Below are 18252 nucleotides of genomic sequence, written 5' to 3' on the forward strand. Positions count from 1 at the left end.
CTCCTTCTTTCCTCGGCAGGTACATTATCGGACTGCATTGAGTTTTGTGGATAGTAAGGAGTTTCCTTGTTCTGATATCTAGTTTTCTGATTTCTGCTTGTGGCCAGTTTACTATTCTGCAGCTTTATTGGAACAATGGTACTGCTCGTTGGTTTTTGGCTTTGATTTTGTTCCTTGGGGAGAGGTATGTTTTCAGGATCAGCCTCGTTCTACACAAGTGTTCTTTTGGAATTGTTTTGCGCACTTTTTATTACATATTTGGTGGTCCTCTTCTACTCCAAAGTATTTGTAAGAAGCTTTGTTGTCTAGTTCCTGTTGTTGTTGCGAGGTCGATTTTTATGTTGTCCATTTTTGTTGGTCTACCTTTTTGTTGGAAAAGGTGTAGTGTAAAGTGTTTTGAGAGGTGCAATGGTGAATGAATATGGAATTCGATTAAATGACATTATGTGCAACAATCAGTTGGCCCTGAAAAGGATAGTTGGCACTGTGCGTTTGTTGCTCATGTGCCCAAAGGGAATGAGGTACAATAAAGACAGTAAGAAAAAGATCATATAAAGGCCCAGTCACACCTTGACGTTTTAGCCAGCTTATGCCGATTTTTGGAAAATTTGTCTAAAACGCTGGTACACGTCGACTACGTTATGGGTAAGTTTTGATAACATTGAGAGCACGCTGAAAAACACTGCCATACATCGTTGAACGCTGGCTTTAAACGTTGTACTTTTCGGTTGTCCTCAAATTTTCCATGCTTGAAATTTTGAGACTTATGCCAGCGTATGACTCACACGTTCCGCATAATGCTGGCCATAAGTTGTAGGCACGTCATGCGATCGTTGACACACGTCGACACACGTTACTTGTAAGTTACTCATAAGTCGAAACACGTCGAGGTAATGTTTAGCATACCCGAAACTTATTTCTAACCTATGAGTAATGTGTTGTACTCACGTTACGCGATCGGTGACACACATCGACACACGTTACTTGTAAGGTGCTCATAAGTCGAAACACATCAAGGTAATGGTTGGCGTCAGTGTTCCAGACTCCCTGGTTTTTTTTTTCCTTCCTTCCTTCGGTATGATGGTGATTTTGACACTTCGATTTCTTGTGCGGTTATAATAATATATAATTAATAGGCTGCCGCTCAACTATATAAATCATAACCGCACTGTACACTGAACACCGTCATACCGAAGAAAAAAAAACCCAGGAGTCTGGAACAATGACGCTAACCATTACCTTGAGGTGTTTCGACTTATGAGCACCTTTCAAGCAACGTGTGTCTGTGTGTCAACGATCGCATATCGTGCGTACAACTTATTCCCATCGCATGCGGAGCGTGTGTCATACGGCAAGTACGTCGTAAAATTTTCAACATGTTTAAAATTACAAGACTTACTCCATTTAATACGACGTATGATAGTGTACTTTAGCGTTCTATTCACGTTTACCAAACTTACCCATACCGTATTCGACGTGCGCCAACGTTTTAGACGCATTTTTCAGAGGTCGGCATACGCTGGCAAGATCGCCAAGGTGTGACTGCGATGTTGACACTTCCATTTCTGCGGCGGTTATGATTTGAATCGTTGTGCGGCAGCATTTCCATAACCTACGCCACGTCATTGTCGGCAATGCGTGCAGCGCGCTATGCCTAAGTTAGACTATCGTTGGGCATAGGTTGTGAAGGCCGACAACAGGTTCAGCATTCGTTGGTATAAGTTATCAAAAACACAACGAAACGTTCTGTGTCCGTTACTAATACGTCATGCATAAGACCAAGTCGTTATGAATACGTCCGAATCTTTAAAAAAAACATCAAAAGTTCAACGTAAGCCAGCGTTTTACATACATTTTAATACATTGCCATTGCTGGCTAAAACGTCAAGGTGTGACTGGGCCTTAAGTCAGTGTGTTTGGATGACATGCCCAGGAACTCTCCGCTAGATGGGCCTGTCTGCCTGGCACTGGACCTCTCTTGCTCGCACTTGCTCTCCAGCCACCAGCTCGTTCTGTAGACACGAGCTCGTTCCATAGACACAAGCTCGTTCCGTAGACACCAGCTTGTTCTGTAGACACCAGCTCGTTCCATAGACACCAGCTCACTCTCGCAGGTTCCCAGATGCGCTTGTTCACCAGTCCTCGGTCTCCTGACAGCAGCTTGCTTGACTTCTCCATTCTCAGATGCATGTCGTTCTGGACCGGGGCCTGTGTTTTTATTGTCCCATTTTGCTACTCACCATGCCCTCATGCCGTATGATCCATTTGCCTTCCCATTGGACCACTCTGTGATCCGGCCCGCACCATTGGATGTTAGGAGCTTTGCGGCACAGCTGGTGATGAAGCATGGCATTGTGCCTTGAGGTGGATTTTGCCATCTTCGGGCTGCGGAGCATTATTCCTCGATCCCGCGAAGCGCTCTTTTGTTGCCTTCCTCAACGTGCTGTGCTGTGCAGCATCATTTTGCTCCTTCCTGCGCTGTTCAAAGTGTCGTGTTCACTTAATTCTTTCATGGAAAGTGGCTTGATATTCATGGTGCAAAGCATGATGTAAAGTGTGTGGATGTGCTGTAGAGATGTGGAGAGAGAAAGAGAGAAAGATTGAGATCGAGAGAGCTTGAGATCGAGATCATTACAGTGGGGTTCAATTCTATTACAAACACAACGCATGTTCTCTTCCCACTGAACATGGGGGAGGGGGTAGGTTAGCTCCACAATGTGCTATGGAGATAACTATACTAGAGTTTCTTTATGTGTCTTAATACATATTTAAACACTGTAAAACACAAATCACATTCTTGGCACTCTCAAAAAAACCTCTCATTTAGCAGTAATTGGACGAAATATTATGCCATTTTACATCATCTCGACCAATGAAATTCGCCGCTAGTTCTCTCATTGTTGGGGAATACCGAGATTCAATCAAAATGGCAACTCGTAGGAAACGTACATAGATCGAGCTCAGAAACGCTGCAAGCAAGAGCTTAAAAGACCCTTCCCATGTCCTTTTTGATCAAGACTGCGTGAGGTAAGGTGTTCTACGAACCCTCTAGTGTTTATCTTTGTTGGTTTATAAACAAAATGCCCACAAGGCCTGTACACAAAAGACTTACGCAGTTTGGCAATGTTATAATTTTTTGTATTTACTTTGGTTTTTTTGTAAACTTTGCATACGATATTTTACATGATGTATTCATATTTTTTATATATATATATTGTTGCGAATTCGCGCCCGCCGGCGTGCGAGCGGCCACGTAACTCGAATCACGGCACGTCGCCCACCGGACGGACAATTCCGTCGTGACCCTCTCGGACTAACGCCGGGAACTAGTCATGGGTGGGCCTTTCGGCCTCACCACGATCGTGCCAATCGCCCCCCCCCCCCCCGCGTGGGATAGGGTTGTTCGCCAAATTCGACCTACCTAAGTACCCACACGGATGGTAGACCGGGCGATCGCACCTCGCCGCAGGTCGACTTCGGACACGGGCCACTTTAAGCGACCCGTTCCGTACTATCGGGATAACCGAGCGGTGTTATCGTCAACCTCGACGGTTCCGATTAATTGTCGGGCGTATTTTAGCCCACTACCAACCCTTTACGTGAAGTAAGATGGAGATTCAATTAAAGAAAAGACGAAGCGAAATGGGAAAAACAGTTCAACATAATTCACATTTATTCCGCGGCAAACGGAAAGCACACATATACAATTACAACAATTATGCACCAAAAGCAAATGTAAAAGAAACACAACAATTATGCACCAAAAGCAATTGCAACAAAAGAAACACAATGCAGATCTACTACCGACTACGCGAGCACACGGCAACACTTACACAGTTTTACTTTACAGACGGCGCCGACAACACATATACTCAAAATCAAAAGAAAAGGGCCACCCTCAAATACAAGGGGGCAGACGTGGTCTGTGGGCGCGAGACCGCGTAGAGCCTACCCATCTTGTGATGAGCCGCAAAATGGTGGCGGTGCCCCGACTCCGCGCTCCTCCGCGGGTTTCGTTGGCACTGCTTGGAATGGGATGGGAACGGGGCCCCCGTTTCGCACTATCTCAGCGCGGGGGGAAACGGGGGGGGGGGGGGTTGTTGATGCTCTGGGGAAAGAGGATAGCTGGCTTGCTTGGGTCCTGCGACGAGCGACCTCGACCGCGTTCCCGGCTTCCCCTCTCTGCAGCTCCCCGACAGACTCCGAACCCCGACAGACCGACTCTCCTCCAGACCCGTCTTGACTGCTGCTGCCACACTTCGCCGCAGCCACACCTCTCCAACTCGAGCCCGAAACAGAAACTCACTGACTCAATTCGCCCCGCGCTCGGCGCTTTATAGTGTGACAGGAGAACCCATATGCAGATTTTCGGATCAGGATGTGCTCGGGGGCGGAGCCACGCTCACCCATTGGACGGAGGAAAAGTGGGCGTGAATCATTCCTGATCCGCGAATTTGCATATATCGATTCTACTCCGACGCGCCTGGAGGCGGGGCCAAATCGCCCCGCGCTTAATGATTGGAGGGATCGGAAGTGGGCGTGAATCATTCCTGATCCGACTTCCCCTTGGAAAGGCCGCTTTTTGCACCCGCTGCTCGGCGCGCGCCCCGCACGAGGCCAGGACAGCCTGACGCTCGACGTTCACAAGCAGCGCGGGAATGGCGGCAGAAGGAGGAGAGGTGAAGGTGGTGGAGGGTTTATTGTGGCGATGATGGCCATGGCGACGCTTGGAATGGCGGTGATGCGATGGTTGCGAGAGCGAGTTGTGAAGGTAAAGGCCGTGGCTGTTCGCATTGTAGTTGTTGTGAAGCGGCGTTGCGGTCGGTGGTTGTTGTGTGATGGCGGTTGAGACGTGGTTGGTTCAAAATAAAGATTGAACAGAAAAACGGCTATCTTAAAGGGTCGCAGCCCGAATGAATCACATTTATTCCCTCTAAACAACGGGTTTGGGGCTAACTACACATGTACTTACAGAGATATCTCACCTACGGGACCTGAATGGTGGTTTGCGAATTTCCTCAACCACAACAATATATATATATATATATATATATATATATATATATATATATATATATATATATATATTGTTGTGGTTACCAAATTCGCAAACCACCATTCAGGTCCCTTAGGTGAGGTATCTCGGTAAGTACATGTGTAGTTAGGCCCAAACCCGTTGTCTAGTGGGAATACATGTCATTTATGCGAGCTGCGACTCTTCAGGATAGCCGTTTTTCTTTTACTATCTTTATTTTGGACCAACCGCCACCACCACAACCACAACATCAACCACCAACCACAACGCCGCTTCACCACAACCGCCACGACCTTCACGTCACACCTCGCAACCGTAGCATCGCCACCGTTCTTGCCCCGCTGTGGGTACCGGTGTTGGACTCGTGCAGGGCGCACGTTGAACAGCGTGTACAAAATCACGGATTTTGTGCTTCAAAAACGGATCAAAAACGACACACGCCCACTTTTTGCCGTCCAATCGGTGAGCGAGGGGCGATTTGGCCCCGCCTCCAGAACGATCGATATATGCAAATTTGTGGATCAAAAAGCCTTCACGCCCACTTTTTCTCGGGCCAATGGGGAGCGAGGTGAAAGGTCAAAGGGAGGGGGTCAAAGGCGAAGCTACGGGGGGGGGGGGGATAAAAGGACGGTGTTCGTCAGTCAGCAGAACGAGAAGGAGTCGGAGAAGAGAACGAGAAGGAGTCGGAGGGTGGAGAGAAGAGTGTGGAAGTCTGGAGCCCGAAGCCTGCAGTAGCAAGAGAAGCTGAAGAGAGTCGAACGAGGAGAGCCCAAAGAAGAGTCCAGGGTGGAGAGTCCAGAGGCGGAGAGGCGGCAGCGGCGAAGGCAGACGAGGGGGTGCTCGCGACGGTGCCAGGAGCTGCACGCCCGAGGAGGGCTGGCAGCGCGACCTGGCCGAGGTGGAGACGCACACCAGGGATAATAAAGATCCTCTATACCCCGAGCATCAGCAACCCCCTCCTGTTTCCCCCCGCGCTGAGATAGTGCGACCAAGGGGGCCCCTTTTCCCACCCCCTGCCTGACACTGTCCGCGAGGCCCGCGGAGAGAGGCGCCATCGCCGCTCCGCGTCTCATCACCAGACGGGTAGGTGCGACCCGGTCTCGGCCTCAGGCCCGCCTCATTCTTGAGGGTATTTCTTTTCCTTGGTTTTGGGTATGTGTTGTCGGCGCCGTCTGTGAAGTAGAATTGTATAAGTGTTGCCGTGTGCTCGGTAGTCGGTTTAGCTCTGCACTGTGTTTTCGCTTTTATATTTGCTTTTTGTGTTAATGGAATTGTGTTTTTTCTGTGTGCTTTTGGTGGAATTGTATTTGTGTGCTTCCCGTGTGCCGCGAATAAATGTGCTTTATTGTTGAACTGTTCTCCCGCTTCGCTTCGTCTTTTCCTCCATTGAATCCTCATCTTGCTTCACGTAAAGGGTTGGTAGTGGGCTGAATACGCCCGATAATTAATCGAACCGTCGAGGTCGACGATAACACCGCTCGGTTATTCTGATAGTACGGAACGGGTCGCTTAAGTGGCCCGTGTCCGAAGTCGACCTGCGGCGAGGTGCGATCGCCCGGTCTACCCTCCGCGTGGGTACTTAGGTAGGTCGAATTTGGCGAGCAACCCTATCCCACGTGGGGGCTGATTGGCTCGATCGCGGTGAGACCGAAAGGTCCACCCGTGACTGGTTCCCGGCGTTAGTCCGAGAGGGTCACGACTGGATTGTCCGTCCGGTGGGCGACGTGCCGCGATTCGAGTTACGTGGCCGTCAGCACGCCGGCGGGCGCGAAATCCGCAACAATATATATATATATATATATATATATATATATATATATATATATATATATATATATATATATATATATATATTCTCTATAGTCTATACATTTTGTTTTCGATATCTTTGTTATTTTATACATGCTTCTATTTTATGTGTGTCCATGTTATTGAATGACCGTTTTAACAGCCATTTTTCCCTGCTGTGCAGGGGTTTGGCTTTTTTCTTGAGGCAATGTTTTTATGGCCGGATGCCCTTCCTGACGCCAACCCTGGTCGCCTCTTACTGAACACAGGGATATGGTACACCTATTCCAACCGGGGCATACACCGGGACCAGTACACTGGCACTCATTTCGCCGACCTCGGAAGGATGACAGGCTGAGTCAACCCCCTGGTGTTAATTCAGCAGCCAACGGGGCTTGAACTCAGGACCCTGGGATCCCAAGCCACCACCCTAACCACTAAGCCAACACCAGGCTTGTCCATGTTATTGAATGCACAACATATACAGTAGTTTGGCTTCCTTCAAGTGTTTCTCAAAGTACATTTGTGGTCCATTTTTTTTTCTTATCTTCTGAAATGAAATTTACTGTTTGGTAATTTTTGTTAACTCAGCACCACATATCTGTAGCCGATTGTGAGATTCTCTATATTCCTGTTTAAATCCCCCACCCTCCCCCAACTGCTACCCCACCCAGCATGTGAATACAGTTCTGTGACTTAAGGTGTCCTCGTGGAAATCACACAGGAAAGGAGCAAGCAGATTAGCCATTACTTAGCCCCAAAAGAGGTTTGAAACTTAACTGACACGCCAACTCGAACGCATGCATAATGACGTCACATTAGGTGCGTTGCGTGGAGGAAAGATTTCTGCGGTTGCATCAAAAATGACATGGTGGTGATTGTAAATGGGAAATCCACCAACAACAAATGATGTGGACTTGTATTTCGAACACAAGGATGTTCACAATCGAGGCCAACAGGGGTCACCGTCGTACCAAACGAGGCAATCGCAGCCCCGGGAGGGGTGTCCTCCTGACTCAGCAGAGCGCGTCCGGGCGCACTGCCAGCTCTCCGCGGCGCTTTCAAGAGCGACTGTCGAGGCAATTGAGCCCGGGTGAGTTCTGATGGTACGAACGTGGGAGGGAGGGTGGGAACGCTCGGAAAACGTTTTTCGCAGTGTCGAGAAGCAAGAAGCGCGGAGAGAATTTGCGGCTATGGATGCGGGGAGGACAGTAAGATGAGTAGCTTTCATAAGGTGGTGAAAAATGAGCTCGACGTGATCGGCGCAAGGTGGATGAGGAGGAGGATGGAGTTTTGGTGCCAGATCATGGGTAGGAAGGTTAGCAGAAGGAGGAGGTGGTGACAATGGAAGAAGGAACAATAAACAATCAAACCAGCATTGTGATTGCATCCGCTCGATCATTTTCCTCCTCTGCGGATCATCATTTTCGATCATCATTTCAACCTCTGCGCTTATTTTTGGCAACCGTCGCTGTCGTATGAATGTAAAATTGTGATGATTACCTTTTTAAAATGTGACTTTTGCGACAATTGTAACACATGCGCAATTAGTGCTGGGAGGCCTGCGTTATGATGTGCGAACGAATCCCTTACTCCGGTGTGATGCTCGTCGGTTGACTGCAGACGACGACGTCGCTCCATCCTGTATACACTCCCAAGCCTCGTTGTCTGTTGCTGAGCAACTCCGTAATCCCAGATTTGTGCCTACTTGGTAGCCAGGGCAGGGAGCCTGAAGAGCACATCTGGAGCGCTTTCGGCAGCAGCCAGGGCACGGGAAGCTTTGTTCCGTGGATTTTGTTCGCTTGACTTGCGGGGTCTCCCTCTTTCCATGTGTTTCCAACCCCCTTCCACTCACCCCGCCCTCTCCCCTTACCCAATACCCCAGCTCTGGCTTTCCTTTGGATAATGGAAGCTCAGCAAGAGCCCCAGGGTGCGAAAGTGGAGCGTCATCCCAAGGCACTCAAAGCCACCTGTTTTCCAGTCCAGGCGTGGAGTATAAGCGAGAAATCTGTGGGGAAAAATAATAAACAAGTCGAGCTATATTCAAAGTACACCACCCGCATACCAAATAAATAAACAACATGTCCTCCAGCACGCGACATTGCCGGGGCGCCGATGGTGCCCGGCGATGCCGGTGTGCAGCACATGGAGATGGAATTGGGAGGGAGAGGTGTGCAATAATGGATTGATTAATTGATTAATTGCATAATTAAAATAAATAAAACTCAATCGTAAAATACTTAATTTCTAAATCAATTGGCTAATAGCAAACCGAAACCACCACTGTTTCATCCGAATCTGTAACTTTTTGAAAACTAATTAATTAATCAATCGAAAATTAATTAATCGATCGATTTATTGATTAATAAAGAAAAAATACTCTTTATAGCCAAATCACTTGGTCACTGTCTTGTCCAAATATCAGCTTCCTAGCTCAAAAGGTGCCTGAGATATTGCCCAGATGAGAAAGAAAATAAATAAGTAATTGATAAATCGATAATAACTCATAAATTAATCAATGAATTGATTATTTAAAAAATTAAAAATACTGTTTTTGCCAAAGAACTTGTTCACTATTGCACCCAAATTTCAGCTTCCGAGCTCAAAGATTGGCTGAGATATTGCCTAGACAAACAAACAAGACAAGAAAGGTGTCATGCGTAGCACAATACTTGCGAAATCCATATATCAAATTTGATCGTAAAAATAATTGATGGTTGAATTCAATGATCAAATATGTAAATCCTCCTCAAATTTCAAGTCAATCGGATGAAAATTAACAATTTTAGAAATCTGGCCGATGTCGACTTTTTGGCCTATTTTGACCCTTTGGCCTATGTTTACTTAAAAAATAATATGTTGTTGAATTCAGCGAACTGATTTGCAAATTCTCTTCAAATTTCAAGTTAATCGGATGAAATTGAGGATTTTAGAAAATTTGGCCCAAATTGGCCTTTTGGCCGATGTAGACCTTTTTTTTCGACCAAATTTTATGAAACTTCAATACGGGATAATCGTAGTGTCGGTGAGCATAATCTCCAAAAATTTCTGAACGATCAGTTGAGTTTTTTGGGCTGGAGGTGAGCAGACACACAAACAAACAAACAAACGGAGGCGATCAACAAACTTGTCAAAAAATGTTTTTTTTTTGCCAAGTAATAACCCACATAACTCTTGAAAAATCTTTAATTTTGGCAAATAAAAACAAGTGAAAACTGAGTACGCCCTTCCTGTGCGCGTCATCACGGGGCACCTAAGACCTTCAACGCCCTGCGATGACGTCATTCAGCGCCGCCCGTAGAAGGAATAGGGAGGGGCAGTGTACAACAAGTTCCCTGGGGCCCTGCTGTACCTGGGGGGGGGGGCATGCTGTACCCAGCCCTGCCTGGCCTTTCACCCTGGATTTTCACCCAGGCCTTGCCTTTTTACCCGGGCATAGCCTTTTTACCTAGACCTTGCCTTTTTACCCCAATCTTGCCCTGCTGTACTCAGGCGCCATGCTGTACCCGGGGGCCATGCTGTACTCATGCCCTGGCCCTTCACCCTGGATTTTCAACTGGGCCTTCCCTCTTTATCCGTGTCTTGCCTTTTTACCCGGGCGTTGCCGTTTTACCTTGACCTTGCCTTTTTACCCCAATCTTTCCCTGCTGTACTCAGGTGCCATGCTGTAGCTGGGAGGCCATGCTGTACTCAGGTGCTGGCCCTTTACCCTGAATTTTCACCTGGGCCTTGCCTTTTTACCCCAATGTTGCCTTTCACCTGATAACCTTTCAGAAAAACATTTTAAGATCAATCCTGTGTTGTGTGTTTGACAGATAGTGGCTTACTTCCAAATGAGTGTTCGGTTAATGTTAACTTTGTAAATTAGATATGCTTATTAGCTCACCAGGAACGTAATTTGGGGAGCTTATGGGATGCTGTGTCGTCAGTCCGTCCGTCTGTCCGTCTTCCATCCACGATTACTTGCAACTTATTCTCTAAAGCTACACATAAGATTTCGATGAAACGTTACCACAACCTTCAGCACCCTGTATGTACCAAAGTTTGTTCATGGCATTAAAAAATCGGGGTGTGAGGGGGTCTATGGGGGGGTTGCCCCGAAAGAGGTATTTGCTTTCTTCTCAGAAAGGACACAAACAATTCCAATGAAACTTGACTATAACCTTCATCACCCGTGATACACCAAAGTTTGTCAGCGACATGAAGAAAATTGGTGTCTAAGAGGGTGTAAGGGGGGCTGCCCCCCCCCCCAAAATATGTATTTGCTTTATTCTCCAAAACTATACACACAATTTCGACACAACTTTATCACAACCTTCAGCATCCATGATGTACTAACGTTTGTTCACATGAAAATATACCCATCTGAGATGGGTCCCCTGCCATTGGATGAAATTGCCATTTCATCCCCTGCCATTGAAAAATAATTGAAATCAGAAAAGCGTTTTTCCATTTATTACAAAAAACATTTTTTCAAGATGGCCGTTCTTGGATCCGGCCACGCCCAAAATCAATAGGGTTCTTCCTTTTCAGGTGGTACATGTGTGACCCAAATTTCAAATCGATATGGCGAACAGTTTATGAGTTATCGTACTCAGAGCTATAAATGTTGACGCCCAGCCAGCCGGACGGACGACGGACGGATGACCCGGGTGACAACAATATCCCCTTCCGCCACGTGGCGGGGGATAAAAATTGGGGTCTAAGGGGATATACAGAGACATGAAAGAAGTAAATAGACACCATAAATTTATTCATTTCATCTGTATAATGTAGTTTTACTCAGTGATTTGTACTAATATTCAACTATTTCTTTGCAGAAACGAGTTCATGGGTCTTGTATGATAATTAACTACGCCTCAAACTCAGGGAGCACACAGACTTTCCGATTTTCAAAGAGGACGAATTGTTGGGCATTTGGAAGGTGGAGTCAGATAGCTCAGAACCTTGGCATTCCGCTTTCTACGGTCAATCGGGTGAAACAGCAGATGTTGCAGAGGAGGTCCAAGTTTGATCAAGAACTGCAGTGCAGCACCTTCATCAACTGAGCTGCTATGGGAGAGCAGCTCAGAGAAAACCTCTTCTTAGACCAGCCACCATTCAAAGGAGAAAGAAGTGGGCTGACGAGATGGCCAACAGACCCTTGGAGTTTTGGCAAATTGTAATTTTTTTCAGATGAGTCCCAATTTACTCAATTTTCTGACAGTGGACGCGTTTGGGTTTGGAGACTTCGCAGTCAAGTGGTTTCTTTGAACCGATTTCAGCCAACTGTCAAACACGGTGGCTTTTCAGTGATGGTGTGGGGAGCAATCTGGAGTGCTGGTCAGTCAGAGCTTGTGGAGTGTGTTGGCAACATCAACTCTACGATATACATTTCTATCCTTGAGGATGGATGCCTCCCTGTCTTTTCCACTGGTCAGATGGTGAAAAACAACACTGTTCATGGAAGATGGAGCTCCATGCCACACTCCATGCCTCAGAATGGCAGGATGGAAATGGAATCAAGTAGCTTCCATGGCCAAGTCAGTCTCTTGACATGAATCCCATTGAACACCTCTGGGGGGCCATATTGGATCGCGCTGTGTGGAAAAAGTCCAGGAAACCAACATCACGGGCAGAATTGCTAACCCGTTTGCGTCAAGTCTGGGCAGAAATCCTACAACAGAAAATTTCGGAACTCGTTAGTTCTGTGTCTGAAAGAGTAAAAGCGTTGAAATCTGCAAATGGCAAATCTACCAAATATTAGTGTACGTATTAAAATGGATAAAATGTTCTTCAAAATGTTCAATAAATAAATAATTTAATTGTAATGGTGTCTATTTACTTCTGTCATGTCTCTGTAGGAGGGGTGCCCCCCCCCCAAATATCCATTTGGTTTCTTCTCTGAAACTACACACACTGTATCAATGAAACTTGACCACAATCTTCATCACCTGTGATGTACCAAAGTTTGTTCACGCTATTTAAAATATCGGGGTCGAAGGGGATTTACGGAGGTGAGGAGTGGTTGTCCCCCAAAATATGTAATTGCTATAACACTAATGCCTTGGTAGGTATATTTAGCCGATTCCATCCCACGTTGACTTCCTCCTCAGTATCATTATTCTACCAGGTGAGAGCCCAAGGGTATTGCCCCTTTGTTTTTTTAACATCTGTCGAGGAATTTGGTAAATTGATATTCAATTTTCTGTTCACCTGAACCCTCTCTTTGGAAATGCATTGACTCGATTTTGTAAATCAATGTCAGATGCTGTTGGGGATTGTCGTGTTCAGTGAAGAACCAAAGCATGGCTCGGTTAATTGTGCAACACTTGAGACCCAAGGATGGAAATCAAAATCATATAAATGCCAAACATCCTTCCTTTCTGACGAAATACCGTCTGAGAGGGTATAAAGCTGGCTATCCCATTTTTTTGCAAGGTGGTATGGTGTCTTTTGCAGAGGAATCGAGAACGGCACTCGGAAGAGCACATATACCTCCACCAGGCTGAAAAGTTTACGTTTTGTATCCCACGGATAGGCCAGATCTGCTTCCGGACCTTCACCAAAATCGAATTGGCTTGTTATTGTCACTGAACCAGCTCATCCACCAAGTTTTGTCAAAATCCGTCCACAACTTTTTGAAATATCGTGATATACTGTATATATATATATATATATATATATATATATATATATATATATATATATATATATATATATATATATATATATATATAATATCGTTTTTAGCCATATTTCTGAATTATGAAGAATCACTTAATGAATTAAAAAGAAATTCTTGTATCCGGATCCAGATCTTCACCAAAAGCGAATCAATACGACACTTTAAAAATGATTTTCGAAACGTATTCATGCTGAACAAGGCCTTTCGTGCATGCGCTGTTTGTGTTTCCACTGACTCGGTTCTCCTCGCAGGGCACTTTTAACCTGCCGTTGCTGACATGAAATCTGTAATTCAAATCGTCTTTCAAACATAATTTTCATAATTTGGACGATAGATTGGCAATTTCAAGATGGTTAATCATAATTGTTCTGTTCCTGAATGCAAATCGGATTCACGAGAATATAGGAATATGAAAAATATCAGTGGATGAAAGGAGTCAGGTTCCTATCATTTCCTGTTAATACAATTAGCTAGCGGCGCCCGTGGTTACAAAACACACACACACGAACACTTCTTTCACCAAGAGATGCAAAAATGTAATATAATTACCTCTGCCACCAAAGGTCGACATAATTTACGTTTTCACCCCTGTTTGCTTGTCTGTCTGTGAGCACGATATCTCAAAACGTTATTGCAGGATTCTGATGAATCTTTGTGGACAGGTTGAGTGTGTGACAATGATGAATTGATCATATGTTTGTGAAGATTCGGAAACTATAATTTATAAATGATTCTTCACCAATGAGAGTTAGGGTCAAAAACTACATGATATAGCACGATATCTTTAAAAAGTTAGACGGATTCGGCCGAAACTTGGTGGACCTGTTTAATAGGTGACAAGAGCAAGCTGATTAGATTTTGTTCAACGTCCGGATGCAGATTCGGCTTATCAGTGGGATAGAAAACGTAAACTGTTCAGCCTGGCGGAGGAATGCGCTCTACCAAGTACCGTTGTAGTGTATCTCATGGCCCCGAAACTAAACAACAAAACATATACTTGTAACAACACTCATAACCCATACAATTCCCACTCCCGCCCTCCTCCCAAACATGATTAATAGTAAATATCGTCATTTTAAATCTACCCTGTGCATCGACAAGCCCCAGATATGATCTTTGCATCGGTGTTAAGAAGCACAAAGTTTTAGTTGGAGCGCACACGTCTACGAGCATTTCGCCTTTCATGGGCCCATATCGTCAGGAGTTCTTGCAATATGGACTGCAAGATATCAACTTTTTGGAAGAGTTGGTCAGAAAGTTCTCCAATTGTTTTTTTTTTGTGTGCAGAAACACACACCTTTCTCGCAGGTAAACTTACAAGTACTTTCAGTTTCTTTAAAGGAGTTTTTTTTAGTCGTTTCATTCAACAATCCTTATCTGGGAGGCATGAAATATGTCCACACCACCCCGATTGACTTCGTTACCAATGGTTTATGTGAATGTGCGCCGATCAATCTAGGGTGGATTACATCACTGAAAGTTGCGTATTCATCCTGGTCACACACCCAACCTGTCCAACAACGTTCATTTGAATCTGCCCATAACTTTTTGAGATATCCTGCTCACAGACAGACAAACAGACATTCAAACAAACAGACAGACCTTTAGTGGCAGAAGCAATAAAAGGCAACACATGAGGTATGTTCAGAGGATTCTCAAAATAAGTCAAAGAATTGCCGGTTTTAATTGTATACAAGCAAATACCAGCCGTCAATTTGCTGACGAGAAATAATAGGACAGGGTGTGAGGGGGAGGAGAGAGAGGGAGGGATGGGGGAGTGAGGAGATGGGAGAAGACAGTGAGGGGAGGGGTAGAGAGGGGGGAAAGAGGAGGGAGGGGTCAGGCATTGAGGAGGAGATTGAGGAGCTAGGAAGGGGGGGGAGCGAGGAAGTAGGGGAGAGCAATGCCTCACCACACTCGCTAATACACTCCAGGAAAGAGAAATGTGGGGGGGGGGGGGAGGGAGGAGTTAGCCAAGAGAATGTTATGTTTTATAACCACACACACATACACATGGACACACGCAAATATCTATACACATGCACTTCCCTATTTACATCATCAATGTATTCCTGGAAAACATCATTTAAATCGAAATAATGTAAATCAAACTTAAAATACCATTGACTAAAATGTATTAAAGGGGGACCCCTGTGTATATATGCATTTCTGAAAAGAAAAAAAAAAATTAGTGGAAAATTTTCAGAGTAAATTAATTAAAATATTCTTAAAATACAGTACTATACATTGGGGTCTGGTCTTCTATTTTCCCCTCTACTTGGTGACAGCTTTTGACTTTGCCTCACATGAACTGCTGGATGTCCTTCGGGGCAGGTAGGCATGACTCTGTCATGATGAGGTCATTATCATGACGTTGGTCCAAAAATTTCATAATCACTTTAATACTTCCCTGACTGCTTAATATCATCAATGGTACTTCCTGGTTGTGATTGATGGACGTAACACAATGTGTCCATGTGGCAGATGGAGCTTTCTGGAGCCAAATACAATCTGGTCTCACCAATCACAGTCAGTGGGGCATCAAGTGCCAACATATATAAATATATGTATATTTATATTATAAAGTAGGAATGTCTGTTTGTCCATCCCCGAACTACTCCCTCAGTTTTGGGGCAAGCCTCGCCAAGACCTTCTGTGGAACCTTTTGGGGTCCCAGTCAGTGTCTTAAAGTGGGTGGGAGGTTTCACAAATTCCTCAATACAATTATGATTTTGAGTTTCAATCCGTACAAAACGACTCCCGACCTGGATGTAACTTCAGAACAGCATTCATCTTCGTTTAGCTCACAAATGTTTGAAATATTGTATTTTGTTATTTTAATGGAATAGTATTAATTTGTGATTGATAGGACTGATGGTGTGTTGAATAAAAAATAAAGAAAGATTGAGTTTAAAGTAGAATGAGAAAATTATGTGAGGGTTTCCACCCGTGACATTTGCGGATTCGGCATTGTCTGTTTGCTTTTGAACGCTTGAAGGTGCAGCACGTACCACAAGATACCCCGGTTGGTAAGATTAGGTCGTAAAATACGTTTTTGTGGCCTTAAAAGGCCCCAGTTGTTCACACCTCTTTCTCCCACCCCCGAACTGGCACAGCATGGGTACCTCGCTAGTACATACACTCTGTGTGTATATATATATATATATATATATATATATATATATATATATATATATATATATATATATATATATATATATATATATATACACAGGGTGAGCCTGGTGTTGGCACACTGGTTTGGGCAGCGGCTTGGGATCCAAAAGGTCCTGAGTTCAAGCCCCGTTGAGCCACTGAATTAATACACCAGGGGGTTGACTCAGCCTGTCATCCTTCCGAGGTCGGCGAAATGAGTACCAGTGTACTGGGCCGGTGGATACCCCGGTTAAAATAGGTGTACCATATCCCTGTGTCGTAAGAGGCGACCAGGGTTGCGTCAGGAAGGGCATCCGGCGTAAAACATGTGCCAAATCACTATGCGGATCATACGGATGATCCGCTGTGGCGACCCTTAACGGGAGTAGCCGAATGAAGAAGAAGAAGATATACACAGGGTGTCCTAAAAAAATATACAACTTTTCATCTGCAAAGAGGATGGTCATAACATATATTTTCAAAAAAGATATATGGCTGGATGGAAAGCTGAAAGGTTGAAGTTTATTGTACCAATGTCAAAATTGCCACCAAAATTTAAATTTTGGGATAGAATCGTCATTTTCTTTTAGACCACATGTTCGACGTAGGCTCCATGTTGTCCGATCACTGCCTGCAAACGCGTTGTCATGTTCTCCATCACTTTGGGAAACATTTCCTGAGGAATGTTCTGGATTTCTCGGTGGATGTTTTCCTTCAGCTGATCAAGAGTCTGAGGCCGAGGGTTTCCATAGATCCTGTCCTTGAGACAGACGTCTGCTGTCCCAGCCCACAAGAAGAAGTCTGGAGGAGTAAGGTCAGGGGAATACGGTGGCCACTCAACGTCTTCGTAGAGGGAGATAAAGTGGCCCTCAAAATGTTGGTTGAGAAAACGCCTTGTTTCCCTGGCTGTATGGGGCGGTGCCCCATCCTGCTGGAACCACTGGGTTCTCATCTGGATCAGGTTGTTTCTCCTAAGGGCCTGAGTACGTAGCTCAGGCAGATAGAATTCCTGAATCATTTCGCGATAGTTCCTCTGGTTTACCGTGCAAGTGCATCCCTGGTCATCTTCAAAGAAGTATAGACCAATTATCCCATACCAACCAAGCGCCACCCACATGGTGACTTTGAGAACAGATCGAGGCACCAGTTCAGTTGATGCATTACCAGGATTTTCAGTTCCCCAGTACCGAAAGTCTTGCTTGTTTACCTCCCCGGACAAGTGAGCATGGCATTCGTCCATCATGTGAAGTTTTTTGAGGAAGTCTGCATCTTCCTCCAACTTTCCTGAGAACCAATTTGCAAAGTCTAGTCATTTGCATTTCTGTTGATCAGTAAGCACCGTTTCCGTTTGAATTTTGTATGGAAAGGCATCAATGTCTTGGCGAAGGATCCTCTGAACGGTGCTCTTATGAATGTTTGTCTTGGCAGAAAGTCGTCGAATCGATTTTTTTGGACTCTGAATGACCGCCTGTCTCACTATTTCCACATTTTCTTCACTACGACCTGTCCTCTTCCAACCACTGTGACCCTTGTGAAGATCACAGATGGTTCCCACATTGGTAAACTTTGCGATGGTGCACTTTATTGTCCGAAAGTTTGGTGCATG

General features: G+C 45.2%; 1 protein-coding gene across 1 annotated transcript in view; it reads right to left on the reverse strand.

The window, feature by feature from the left end:
• Positions 1-8773, reverse strand: part of LOC147022245 (uncharacterized) — a 97487-nt gene extending 88714 nt beyond the window's left edge. Inside the window, exons 1-2 of the mRNA XM_085890491.1 lie at positions 8697-8773; positions 8417-8643 (exon numbers count right to left, since the gene is read on the reverse strand). Of these exons, the coding sequence (XP_085746617.1) occupies positions 8417-8643; positions 8697-8773 (304 nt within the window). The remainder of the gene's footprint in view (positions 1-8416; positions 8644-8696) is intronic.
• Positions 8774-18252: the final 9479 nt, after the last annotated feature.

This window comes from Eptatretus burgeri, chromosome 8 (assembly GCF_056783735.1).
Source record: "Eptatretus burgeri isolate ZD-2024b chromosome 8, Ebu_testis_v1, whole genome shotgun sequence".
Classification (NCBI taxonomy): Eukaryota; Metazoa; Chordata; class Myxini; order Myxiniformes; family Myxinidae; genus Eptatretus; species Eptatretus burgeri.